Source organism: Coloeus monedula (genome assembly GCF_965178545.1).
Source record: "Coloeus monedula genome assembly, contig: HAP1_SCAFFOLD_662, whole genome shotgun sequence".
NCBI lineage: Eukaryota > Metazoa > Chordata > Aves > Passeriformes > Corvidae > Coloeus > Coloeus monedula.
This window is the reverse complement of record NW_028120313.1, coordinates 1-14,162: the sequence shown is the minus strand read 5'-3', so window position 1 is coordinate 14,162 and position 14,162 is coordinate 1. Positions and strand designations below refer to the sequence as shown.

Sequence of the window (14,162 nt, the reverse complement as noted above, 5' to 3'; positions counted from 1 at the left end):
CAAGGATTAACAGCCATTCAGAGAGATTCATTTTCTCAAACAGAACACATGGCAGGTAGATAATCAGTTCATAAGCTGGAACTACCATTCTGTCACGTGGTGAATACTACATTCCCAATTCTAAGTCTTAGTATTCCCAGTATCATTACCTGGTATTAAAAATATGCAGTCAGTAGGCCACAATTAAAAGATAAAGTAAAAAGGAAGGTGCTTTGTAAAGCAAAGAATGGATGGTGAGAGTCTGGCACTATCAAGGTTTATGATTTCTACCTCTTGCCTCACGTAAAAGTACATGGAATATGTGGAGAAGTTGTTCATTTCATTTGCCTTCTCTTCATCGTGATACTACAAGCATACTAAATTCCGTATTTTGGAAGACAGTGGTTTAGGTTTTAGGGCTTTGTTTCTACCTAGTATCTTTGCTTTCAGAATTTATTTGATAGAGTGACTTACAAATTATAAAATTGCATTTAGAAATTTCTTTGATGTATTTACCATTTGCAAACCACTCTGCATATACTACAAAAAAGAATAAAACAACTAAAATGTGTTTCTTTAAAAATCAGTCCTTCCCTGGGTAGCCTGATGTACATGCAAACTAGATGTTGCTCATAGCCTCCTCCTTCAACACACAGGAGGCTGCAATTCCTTCTAGAAGTTCTCCTATGAGGTAGGACCCAACTTGTTACCTTCCAGCCCCCAATTTCAGTTTACATATGAGAGTCATACATTCTAATATGAGGAAAAGGAAAATGTACTCCTCAGGACAGCCTTGCCTACAAATGGGCAGGAAATAACCACCATTTCTATACTGCTCAGTGGATTTTTCACAACAGCTGCTTTACATGTTCACCACTAAAAGCTTTCCACTAAACACAGAGCTAGCTCATGTTCAGAGACAATGTATCCACCTAGCTATTGCCAAAAATTGTCTCATGGAGATGTCTACCCATTAATCTCAGGTTATGTTCCCACAACATACTGCTAACCTTTAAAAATCAGACAAGTTTGTTTCTTAACCAACTAAAATGCAAACTCAGCAAGCAGAAAGTAAACACAGCACACACTTTGAAGGGAACTAGGAAGCTGGAAAAGTAAATTGATGGATGACCTCAAGAATCACTTGTCTTCCTAAGTGCATTTAAATAGACTTGAAATGATTAAGGAGACATTTTTCCTCAAGATGTTTAATGTGATATTTGTAGGCGTATCTTCCTTGTAAGTTTTCCGAATCAGAAGTGCTCCTACAATACACTAAATTGAGAGCTTAGCAATTTGCAGGAAATTCGTTCATTTTCGATTTGTGGGTCTAGAAAAGGTTCTCTTACTGCACTGGTTTTCTATCCTTTATTCTCTCACCCTTCCTGCCTTCATTTCAAAGAGTATCTCATGCAACAAGTGGTAGTGTTTTATTTTCAGTTTTTATATCTAAACGTTGCTGGATCGAAAGTTTCTATTGGAACTGTGAGAACTACTCCCCACCCCGCATCTTACAAGTTTTCATCTAGGTGTGGAAACAACATGCCCAGAGTCAGTACAGAGGCATTCTCTCATCTACCTGAGCACAGAATAGTATCAAAATGTGTAACATTTCAGGATAAACTCTTTTCAGTAAGTATAGCAACTCAGAGGAGCTTTGCCTTCTCCAGTATTAAAAAATTCTTCTAGTAAAGCTGATGTAGAGACCATCAAAAGTTGTGAGTAGACAGGGAGATCTGGTATTTCCTAGCAGCTATCAGAGTTGGCTGAGTATTCAAACAATGTGGGAAACAGGAAAATAAAATGAAACAAATATTTGTCCTGAGCAAAGCTAAAAACTGTATGATGGCTGAAGTTTCTCATGAAAGCCACCTCCACTTAAAACCAAAACTACATTTCTAATTAAATAAAAAACTGTAACCAAACAAACCTCCCCCCTCCAAAAAAAACCCCAACCAAAAAAAAAAAATCCCACCAAAAAAACCCCAGAGACTTCATAAATGACAATGCACCATGACTTTGGGCAAACTGATGTCATGGACTGTTTTAATTAGAAACAATATGCCACCACACACTGTTGCATCACCTATAGAGTCTCTTTTACTAGAATGAAAAATTAAGACAAAATCTAAAAGTTACTTGATAAATGCTGGTGTGCAAATCACTGATGTGAATGCAAAAAAGTACAGGCTCTCCTGTAAAAAACCTTCCAAACAAACTATAAAAAATTGTCCAGAGGGACCTGTTCACAAAAAGGACCACACACCTGTAGTACAAACAAATCAATCCACAAGTAAAATCAGAATAGACCCACAAGGAGCAGAACAAGGTTTCACAGTTAAGCTCTGTGATCTCACAAAGCTAGAGTAAGGTAGAACTTTTCAGAAGTATTTTGAGATGTTCCCTGACAACAATGAGACCTCAAAACTGGCCTTTCTACTACTTTCCAAAACTCATTTGGAATTGCTTATGAACTGCTGTGTTATTCAGAACAACTTAAATTCATTTAGCAATAGCATTTACACTACAGATCTTAAACCAACTAGTAGAGTAACTTAAATTCTTTTTGGGACCCCACAGTTCCCACAGGAAACACCCTCCTTTAACATTCATTTAAAAAAGTGGTCTCTTCCTGCAGAAAGGAGCTCTCAAATTAACAGCCAATAGAAATATATGAAGATGCAATGTTGATTTAGTCAGGTGACAGCTCTTGTCAAAAACAAAACAGCATTTGCCTCCCTACTCTTAAATAGCACAGAGAAAATGGGAGTCCTGCTTTAGCCCAGAAATGATTTCTGCAGTTGCCTCACACATCTACATCTTTTCCATCAGTTGTCCAGACTGTCCCAACCAGAACCAACTCCTCTTACTCCTGACAACTAAAGATGCTAAATCCACATGCTCTGTAACCATTTCCTGAAGTGGAATTTTCAAAATGTGATTTTATTTTCTTCTCTGATGAAAACATACTTTACCTGCATTCACTGGTCATGGGAGCGAAAAACAAAAGGAAACGTGCAGGTATTTTTCACTACCCTTCCAAAGCAGAAGAGTTCTTAAGTTAAAGGAAACACATAGGTTACTTTTGTAGAAACCAAACTTGTTAACATATACTAATAATGACTGAATTTTTACACATGCATCTTATTTTCTTTCATGACCACTGACAACCTCTGTTGCTGTTCGGAGCTTAAATGCTGTACCAACTAACACTCCCCCTCAGTCCAGTTCTTGTAAACACCACTGAGCCACATTTAGGCTCTCCTATAGCCGTGTCAGTGTTTGCTGCGGTGCCCCTCAGTTGAACTCTGATGAAAAAGATTGTTTAGGAAGAGAAGTGAATGTTCTTTCTTCTGAGAGACAGTACTATCAAGGATGCAGAAAAAAGGCCCTGAGAATATGTAGAACAGGTTACAGTGATCAAAGTCAGAAAAATAAAATCTGAAACCAGTGTGGTTCCAGGACAGGACATTTTCCTTCAAAAGCAGTAATTTGTAACTTACTCAGATGTCTCAGACAGAAGTTTTCTCTGCTTATCTAACTCTTCAAGTCTAGAAATGCTAAAATGCTGTAACTGAAAATGGATAGCCAATTCTGTTGAGGCCTCTGTGCTCAAAGACCTAGAAACAAACTAACAGAATTTTAAAAAAACTTACACAGCTGAAATGTCTCACAGACAGATTCAATCACCTGAAGTCACCAGACCGACCTTCATCCATGCTGTCTTTTTCACTTTCAATGGCATAGACATATAACTTCAAATGAATTCAAACTTCAACACCACGTGGATTTGCATGTCAGCAGACAGTATTCAGAAAGCACCTATTAACCTCCTGTTGTTCTTCCTATTGTTTGCACTGGAACATTTTCTTGTTATATTTTGCATAACATTTCAACCTGTTGGTATTCTTTCATATAGTCTGACCACACTTTGACATTCCTAGAAGTTCTGAATTGTCTCAGCTTGTCGTAACTTCCTATATTATGAGTACCATAAAAATAATTAAGAAGTGCCCCTACAGCATTTCATCCAGAACATCACAGCCTTATTTAGAGCTGCCCCACTTCCTACTCTCTCTTATCCCTACAATAAAAGAGTAAAAAAAAAAATACAAAAAGACTGTAATGATAAAGCTGATTTTTAGAGGACATTTACAACACCACATATGTCCCTTTGCACCGTCTGACAGAGCATGCAGGGAAACTCAGTGTGTCAGATGAAAGCTTCCTTGTTTGCTTTTGTTGGACTGAAGCCATTTGAAAGTCTTCCTATTCACTGAAAGGAAGGGTGGGCAGGGAAAGGCAGAAATGATGGCTGATTAGATTTAGTAGCCTATGAAGAATCTACATACTCACTTTTTCAGGCAAAATCTACCTTGTTGCAAATGCACAGCCTGTGACCTCTAAGAGTAATAGCCACACTTCCTTTTTTGGAAAATGTTAAATTTGGCCTGCTGAGCATTAAGCAGCTTTCTGACTTTATAGACGCATATTTGTGAAGAAAAGAAAAACAATGTGATGGTACTACTTATTGTTCTTTGCTATGAACTCCCCCTGCAATGATTCACAAAGTTTTCCAACTCTATTATGACACACATAAGTATCAGAGTTCTGAAGAACTATTTAAGTAATGCAGATGTTCTCATGTCCTTTCTGACTTCAACATTTACTCATGTGCAGAATAAGCTGTAGTATTTCTGCTGAACCCAGCCTACCTTAAAAATGAATTTATGGTAAGATGCGAGGTTTCATTTCAGATATTTCCAGATTCTATTTTCTTTCCAAAAGATCTAACTACAGGTAATTATTTGGCTGATGAGAGGCTGGCAAACTCCCAGACATCAAAACTATTCATACTGTCTTCAATAAAAAGTGCTTCAATCAAAATTGCTGTTTCAATGAAGAAATCATTTGTTATTTCTCTCTACCTCAAATCTCTCTATTGAAACAAGGCTAATAACTCACAGAAATGCTATGACAATCAAGATGTGGAGATGAAGACCATGCAGGTAGAATAAAATTTACTCTTTTAGTAATAGGAGAAACTGCTGACCCACTGTAGACTTCTCTTAAAACAAGGAATTGACTCAACAGCCTCTGTTTAAGGCTACTTCATGCAGCAGCAGTTACAAAAGAGCTTAAGACCAATTACATACTTTAGTTAACTCATTTTCACTTGAGGCTATAAGTGTGACCTTTGGCCATAGATACTGTGCTGCAGTTTGCTCACTAAAATCCATTGAAAATATACAAAGTTTTAGGATGGCAGCTATGAACAGGTTTATTTATTTTACAAAATAAACCACTTCTCACAGTCACAGCTACAAACGAATGGTCCACACTTAGAGTAGCGCAAATACGTTCTGGCAGACAGCAACAGAAGTCTACAATATTTAAATCAAAATGTTCTGAGATAGCAAAGTGCGGTGGTTAATCGTTCATTCCATTGATAGGAAACCAATGTTTATCATTCATCAGATGTAAAAAATCTGAGTACTAAAGAACAGCAGCCAGCTTTCTTTACGTAAAGCAGTATGCAGAATTTGAGTAAAACCTTTTGCTTGTTAAACCTCCATGCTCAAGGAAAGATAGCAATGAAGATTCTGCTCTGTTCCCTAATTTTCCCATGCTAGTTGTCTATAGCAACAGTAGCCTAGGCTGTTTCTAGATTTCCAGACCAAATTACTCAACTAATGACAGAAGTGACTACTGTTCCACTTAATAATTGCCTAACATTATTCTATTTAAAAATACGGCTTTATGATCCTGTAAAATATATGCAGCTTGAAAGAATTAAAACTTACTTGTTTTTTTCAAACTTAATCTGCACTGGTTTGGGCTCCACAGTTCATTTTTCTCTTCCCATTCTGAAAATTACTTTCTCATGTAATCAAACTCGCCATACTCAGTATCAAACGGGGGGATGAACCTACATCCTCAGTATCAAACACCATCTACACAACTACATGTGCTACTTTAACAACTTGCTGATTAACCACTGGCAATGAATTCAAGTTTTTTCCTGTAGTTTTTGACATGTAGCTTCAAGTGATACAATAATGGTTTGTCAACACAATTTGTATTTCCACTGTAGCTGACATCTCTGCTCCAACAGAAATGCTCAACGACTGCTACTTTAGAAAGGGTGAGGTTAGATGCAAATTCAAAAACTATGAGCTTTTACACATCTTCAGCTCCTGCTCTGCATAATAGTAATAACAATGACAACAAAAACTCTAGGCAATTCTTTGCCAATACCATGTCAATTCTTCTGCTTTTTATTAATCACAAGCTGAAGTTTTTCACAGCCTAAGTGGAGTTCAGTAAAGAAAGGAGAACCAATTGGAGACAGCAGATATTGATATTCAGTTACTCTAAACCCAGGAAACAGCCTTCAACACTCTAAAACAAAGAGCATTAGAAGTGGATTTCTGTCTGGAAGTGGTCTCTGCAGGCACTAAACATTAGCTGTAACAACACTGTGACAGGAACGCTGGACTGGCATAACAGAGTGATTGTACCTATTTGCACCACACTGCTGTCTATATGACAAAGTACTGACTTTGGTGGTATCATTCAGAAAAACTGTGGATAAAATTTCAAAACTGAAATAAAAAAGCTTTACTAGGAAAGACTGGGGAGAGAGTAAAGCAGAAAAAAAACATCCAGAGGAGAATAAGGATTTTTCTGTTTCATGAAGTAAGGAAGAAAGAATATTTATCAGACATTAGGGATTAAAATTTGAAAAAAAAAATTCAATGTGTAACACCGGCTAATTAATTTAAAGGATTTTTTAAAATGTAAGTTTAACGATAAAAAAATACTACTACAGATAAACTTCTAATATACTGTGGAGGTTTGTTTTTTAATAAGAAAAATCTAAGCATTTATGCTGTCTTTCTAAAGATTAGGCAAAAGTTTTACTTAAGGAAATTCAACAGCTCGAGAATTTACAGCTTTATCTTTGTCGTATGTTCTAGTATTTATTTTCAAGATTTATAACTAAAGTTTTAAATAATTTTTAAGATACTAGGTACAGGAAGGTTAATTTCTAGTAAGTGCCAATAAATATGCTAGTACGTACCATTCAAAGTTTCAATAAAACTTTTAATCAGAAACAAGTGTTGTATAAAAATAAAATTTAAGAAAAACAGCTTACAATCTTCAACTAAAGAAACAGAAATTGTCTCTGGAAAATCTGGTCTAATATTTTAAACTGAGAGTCCTCCCAAAAGCATTTTATGTTTCACAGGCTACAGTAGATATCTGATAGAATATCTGATAAAATATACATAAAGAATTACTGTGACAGTCCTGATATCTATTTTTAATCTAGAACAACCGACTACAGATTAAAAATTGTGAAAGTACTGTCAGGGAGATGAAATGACTATGTAACTCTCTCTTGCACGACAGAAATTTAAGACAGTACTTATCCCAAGCATGGTGTTCCAAAACATAAACTACCCCCAGCCCAATAAATTAAGCTAAAACTGAAAGGCTTCACACTGAAATTTATGAGATATTGATGAAGTATGGAACAACTCTGCCTTCAAGGGAAGGCTTAATTAAAAGGTTTAGTGACTATGTTTTTACATTAAAGCCACATAAAACTCACACTGTAGCAAGATCTGCACTTTGAATTTATGTGGTGTTTATCTGCCTGAGGTTACCAAAACCACATGTAACATACCTTGGCAAAGAAGACTGTGAGGTGTGTTTCGCTGCCAAGTATCCAAATGGGAAATTTTGGAGATTTCAAATAGGAGCCAACCTAAAAAGGTACAACAATATCAGAAATACAAAGCAAACCCAGAAAGGCCATCTAGTTAGTGACCAAGTTAATGAGAATTCAGTTCGTTTTCAAAGCAGTTGGGACTCCACTGATATAAAATGTTCAATAAAATGACGTAAGTGTCTAACTTGCATACAAGTACTATTAGTAATAATGTTAAAAAAGCCCGAAACAACTTAATGAAAGAAAACTTTTAAATGATGTAGAAAACAGCTTACCTTACAATATCTCAGAGATTCCATCAGTGTCAAAAAGCCTACTGTTGCCTGTTTGTGTATGCCAAGAAGTTCTGTTCAAAAGAAAACACAAAACTTATTCAAGAAAAATCTGCAAATCCTATTTTAAGTCATTTTTTCTTACTTTCAAAACTGGTCAAGTAATAACAACTTTAAGTTATGCAGTTTTAGTAACAACAGCAAATCATAAAGATATGGTAAAAAATGGTCATTTCTCTCGATATAAAATAAGATTTCTCTATATATCTCTCTATGAAATAGTATCTCTCTATAAAATAAGATCCAGACTCATGGTTTTAAGAGCTTCCTGTTAATAGCCTCTTTTCAAAAACCGTTTGATTTTGTAGGGGATGAAGTACTTGCAACTTACATCACAATTATTCTTAGAAAAATCTAAGAAAAACAGCTATCTCAAAGAGGAGAAAATCCCATATATATCCATATATGAATGTTTCTTCGCTCTCCCTCTTTTTTTCTTAAGAGTTCCTTGGCCATATTTATCTTAACCATTTCACATTCTGAATAATAAAACATAATTTTGCAAATAATAGTTTTGTTAGCAGAAAAACTAATTTGATTTTCAATACTGACTTCCACTTAAAGCTCTCTAACACACACAGCTGCCAGGAACAGCCGAAATATTTATGTACTACTGATTGCAAAAGCACTTACAGAGCCTTACTTGAGGTCCTCTAATAAAGAATGAGAAAGTACTTCAAAATTCAAACTTCAAACATAATTATACAGATTTGGAAGACGCTCTGGGCTTTCATATATGTCATCTCAAGAGTTCCAAGTACTGTCTGCTTGGAACAGCTCTGCTAGATCCCCAAACATTGTCTAACGAGCAGCACATACCTGGAAACATACACCATGATCAATTTAAGAAGATCTGCATTTCCTTTTTTTTTTAGTGAACACTGACTTTCATATTTGAAAGTTCCCTCTAAAACACTAAATCTCACCCATAATTTTTCACATCAATTATTTGTGTACAGCAGCATAAAACTGACATCTTTATCCATAGGCTAAAGCCCCAGGACCATAGCAAGTGAAAGGAACCACTCTGAATTTAAAAGGTTTCTGGATTTGCAGAAGTCAACTCTGCAGCACCAGGCATGCCATACTCCCTTCACCAACTTCAAGTGTACCTAACTGAATTTTGCAACAGTGCAGAACAATTATAGTAATGGTTTAACTTTTCCTTCTGCTGTTAAGCAGAAGTCCCCATACATCCAATTCTGAAAATCAAAACCCAAAAAACTTACAAACATGAGCTTGTTCACTACCTTTGTGTCTGCAAGTACAACTCCTTCATTAGAGTGTCAGCTATACATATTAAAAGGATCTTTTCAGTGTAGAATTCTTTCATCTGAAAGCTGTGCTTTCAGAGATTATCTTCAAACTCGCTTGGAATTAAAATATTCAGGGGATGCATAGATTATCCCTTGCAAAACCCCATTATCTCACTGATTTATAGCTGAGTTACTATAAATTGACATATGCTGGGACAATTCATCTTTTCTTTGAGCTGAGGGAAAGAGAGCTATAGCCCAATTAAAAAAAAACTAGTGAAGATTCCTGCAATCTAGGGAACAGCTAACATACGGAAATAGCATACTTATATGTGCAATGAAGTAAACAAGTGGCAGAAGTAAGCAACAGTACATGAGAGAAGTAATTTTACACACCACATATATTTCTTAAAAATCATTAGCAAAAATCAATGTAGAGTTGCATCTGCTAAACAAGGGCTTCAGATGTAGGAGCCAATGCCTGGGTGCAGAACAACAAAGTCACGTGTAAACAATATTTATTATGCAGAAAATTATTCAAAATAATTCTATGTTCCCCTGACAGATAACCTCAGGAGAACTGTGACTGATGACTAGAGAGAGCTGGGATTTTGGCTACAGCAGTAGCCACACAGTGTGTGTATTCTTTATAGTTAGTAGTCAAGCTACACAGACTGTGTATCTGGAAGCTCCTAGGTTAACTTCAGTTTGTAGTCACTGGCCTACCCATGCCTCCTTCAGAATTAGCCAACAGAGAAGAGAGACACAAAAGCAAAAATCACTCTCAGATGATTTACAAAGAAGCAAAGGGAGACTAGCATTAAGTCAAAGTTTATTCTGTGAATATCCTCATCCCACAAAGAGAGAAGATGACTGGAAGACATCTGAGAACCCCAAAGATCAACTAAGAACATGAATATTTATGCCTCTTGCCACAAAGTTAGTTTCTCTTGCTTGGAAAAGCACTTTTGCGAAGCACTCAAATTTCTGAGCACATTTCTGTTACCAACCGCATCAGCACAGCGCCACCGAGCGGCCACACCGACCCCACAAATCCCTGGCACTGCGTGGGAAAAGCAGATCCAGCACTAGTTGCATTCATAGGGAATTGCTACAGCGCATGTAGGAACAACAGTCCTAAAAAAAAGTGGTTAAAAAAAAAAAAATTACCTCCCCAGATCTTCCCACTGTGGACAGTTGTGGCAAGAGAAGAGATCAGAATAAGAAGAAAGGTTTAAAGGAGAACATGTAGATAGTCAAAGAAGAGATATCATTTCACTGGCATATTTACCAGCAGTGGCCAAGAACAATTCCAGTTAATAACTTCTACCCTATCGGGAAAATATGCAACACTGTGAGAGTCAGTGCGCTGAGTACAATCTGCAAACACATGGTAATTCCTCAAGTTTGCAATTCAGTATGTTCTTTTGTCACTGCTAAAATTACTAGCAGTACCTTTAAAATGGCTTATAAATAATTTTAATAATTTACTTATTAATTCAAAACTGCTTATCTAAATAGTTGAACAAGAGGTAAAGTGACTTTAGATAACTTCTGAATAAAAATGTATTCAGTCCTTGTTATTTTGATACCTGCAACCCTTCTACATGAAAAGCTCATAAGCACTGACAGGAAAGAAGCTAAAGGTTTTACACACAGAGAGAAACAAAATCCATGAGAAATGATCGAAAAAGAAAAGATGACAAGAAGAATTTTTAGGTAAAGAAAATTTCACAATGTATCCAAAATTCAGTCTTGCTAAGAAGTTGTGAACAGTAACGGCTGCTCTTTATCTTTCTTTTTGATAGACAACAAATCACTTGGTAACAGATATGATTATAGACTTAAGACAGTGAATAAGCAGGTTCTGACTGTAATTATCCAAGGGCTTCAAGAAAATTGAGGGCTCCCAGCAGTAAAGTCCAATTACTTCACTGGTCAGGAAAACTAACAGGACACATAATACCAGATCCTTAAGAAGTAGTAAAGATCATTTTTTGCTCCTCCACTCCCCACAAGAAGGGACAGACTCTATGGGAGTTCTGTTTCTAGGTTTTTAGGGCAGAACTGACTGAGAACCTAAGTGCGGACTATTACTGTGTCCAAAGCAAGTTCAGCATTCTCAGAAAAGAAAAAAATTCCAACTTGGATAACTAAGCAATAAGGCCTACCAGAAAGATAATCTGAAAGGCAAACGAGGGAATGAACTCACAGTATTCAAAACCGATACACTGAATTACAGAACAGCAACTTATCCTAATACAAAGGAAAACTGCAAGAACAATTCAGATTGATTGATCTATCATAATATAAAAATTCAGACTGATAAATCATAATCAAAAAGGGAAAATTAAAAATACTGAAGAGAATGCAGAGATAAAACCCAGAAGGCTAATTGAAACAAATTTCAATTAGAAACTGGGGTGGGGAGGGGATCAATGTCAACAATGTCAAACAGAGGAAAGTTAGACACAATATCCAAATGATATTCTGTAAGTCTTAAAGTACAGGCTGCGTGGAATCATAGCCAAGTGCAGTATGTCTCAAAGGAGATTATACTACTTGTTCATTGCCAAACCAGCGCATTTTGATTCAGGTCTTGCATGGATCTGTCCTGAACCTCATTTCAAGTAAACATTTTCAGTGTTGACTTAGATGATGGAAAATCATTGTAAGAAATGTGCTGATGAACCTGAGATGGACTTTGTAGCAGTGGAAGAGAAGATGTGAACATTTCCACAGTTTAAACTGTTCCTGTTTTCATATAATCTCTATTTGTAAAATGAAATGCAAAAAACACAAAAGCCCTCTAATCATGAGCCTCCACTGAACTCACTCCCCTTACGTCAATGTCTTTCCTGCACTGGGGAGCCTAAAACTGGACACACCACTCCAGAGCTTGTCCCACAAGTGCCAGATAGAGGGAAACAACCACCATTTCTCTCCAGCTGCTGGCTACCCTCCTGCACAGCCCACGATGCAGCTGCCCTTCTTTGCCAGAAGGACACACCTGAGTACAACTCAATGCCCACAGGGACCTCTGGTCCTCTTCTACAAAGCTGCTTCCCAGACAGCTAGTGCTGCCCTGTGCTGTTGCATAGGTTTATTCCATCCCAGGTGCATCTCAGGAGATTACTGTCAGTCCATTTCTCTAGCTTGATGGGGCTGCTCTGAATAGCGGCCCTGTCTTCAAACTTCCCAAATTGCAGAGATTCCACTCCCTTCCATCATCCTGGTCATCAGGTAACTCCTACGTTCAACTGGTAGCTGACAATCCCATATTCACTGATACTAACATCAGCAATTTTGTGCTAGTATGTTTGACTTCCATTTGAGGTCTACTAAAATCAAAGGGCAGTAAATAAAGAGACTATCAAAACAGAAATGGAACACATTCCAAATCTATAGGTCAGCATCCCAGAGTATGTAAAAATTATGAACAAGCACAAACTAGAATCAACTTACTCATTCCTGAACATTCTCTGTCTCCATCCCACACGTTAGAAACGGCATGTCCCGTCAACAGCAGATTAATCAAACTTTGGCTATACAATAGAAAGAAATTATGTAAGACATAAGAAATGAAAAAGGACATAAAATCTATTTCAAAAAAAGTGGTTATCTGTAACAAATTAAAAAATTATTGAATTATCCAGACAGCCAAGCAGACATTTTATAACTATTTTCCATTTACTAGTGTGTATTTCTAATTCAGGAACACTAATAATCATCTCCACTCTTTCAGACAGAAGCTTGATATGGAATGTAGCCCTGAATTTGAGAATTATTCTTCTGAAATTTCAGCAAAAACAAGCGTTTCCTCAGAACTGATACAGTAAATGGAGTTCGCAGTGAAAAAAACCCCACGCTTTTCAGTGTTGCTTTTGGTTATTTTAAATTTGTAATTGAATCTGTCTTTTAATGTCAGTAATTCCCTAAAAGAATGATCAGTTACATAAAAAATAAAAAATTACCCCACATATCTATTTTAAGTGGTAGCAAATGTATTTTACCTTCCATGACCATAAACAGGATCTATCAATGGCTCAGTTGCATCTTCAATTTCATTTTTTATGTTTTCAATACCCTGCAGAAAAATTGCAAACATTTTTGCTATCTTAAGGAATGAATTGCAATATTTATACAACAACAGAATGCAACAGTAAAATATTGGGAGGCTGATGTTTTTACATGAGTTGATAACTAAACAGGCAGCTTTCTCTTCAAAGGAATATGCTTTCAAACATCTTGTAAGAAAGTACGTTTTCAAAATGTGTAAGTCTCCTAGATCAAAAGAGAAAAAGACAAACCAAAACCCAAAAAACCAAAAGGCTGGAGCCTTTCAAATTTTTAGGCCGGAACTGTACTGCAACATAAATGAAGATACCATTTCATCCATTTATCTGGACTTAGTTCATCAGTTACTGTTCATCTTTTACAGAAAAAGGGTTACATGATCGAAGTTTCTCTTAACAAAGAAATATAAACCACACACAAAATATATCAGGCAAACCACAAACCTTTGTCAGTATTACAGAATACAGAAAGAGCAATACTCCAAATCTGTTTGTCCACGCTGAATATTGATCCCAAACTGCATCCTTCAGTTCAGGGAAGCTTTTGAATGCTCGTTTGCTAAAGACAAAAAACAATAACAAACAACAGAAAAAAAGTATGTATTTAGGTGAAGCATTAGAATAGTGTCACAAAGCACAACCAAGAAATACTAACACCTAACATGAAAATGTCAAAGTAAGAGTAGAACAGATCTGGTGTTATATACAGAATGACACAGCAGCTCTTCTGGAGTTACTGAAACTGCCATAGAGTCATTAGTATTTACCCATCTGAAGATGA

The 14,162-nt window shown here is 36.4% G+C and overlaps 1 protein-coding gene across 1 annotated transcript in view; it reads right to left on the bottom strand.

Moving 5' to 3' along the window:
• The window catches only part of LOC309585850 (ubiquitin carboxyl-terminal hydrolase MINDY-3), a gene marked incomplete at its 5' end in the record, with an annotated part of 33,299 nt that extends 19,359 nt beyond the window's left edge, over window positions 1–13,940 (bottom strand). Inside the window, 5 exons of the mRNA XM_082303682.1 lie at window positions 7,673–7,753; window positions 7,993–8,063; window positions 12,771–12,850; window positions 13,319–13,392; window positions 13,826–13,940. Coding sequence (XP_082159808.1) covers window positions 7,673–7,753; window positions 7,993–8,063; window positions 12,771–12,850; window positions 13,319–13,392; window positions 13,826–13,940 — 421 coding nt within the window. The remainder of the gene's footprint in view (window positions 1–7,672; window positions 7,754–7,992; window positions 8,064–12,770; window positions 12,851–13,318; window positions 13,393–13,825) is intronic.
• Between the last annotated feature and the right edge of the window lie 222 nt (window positions 13,941–14,162).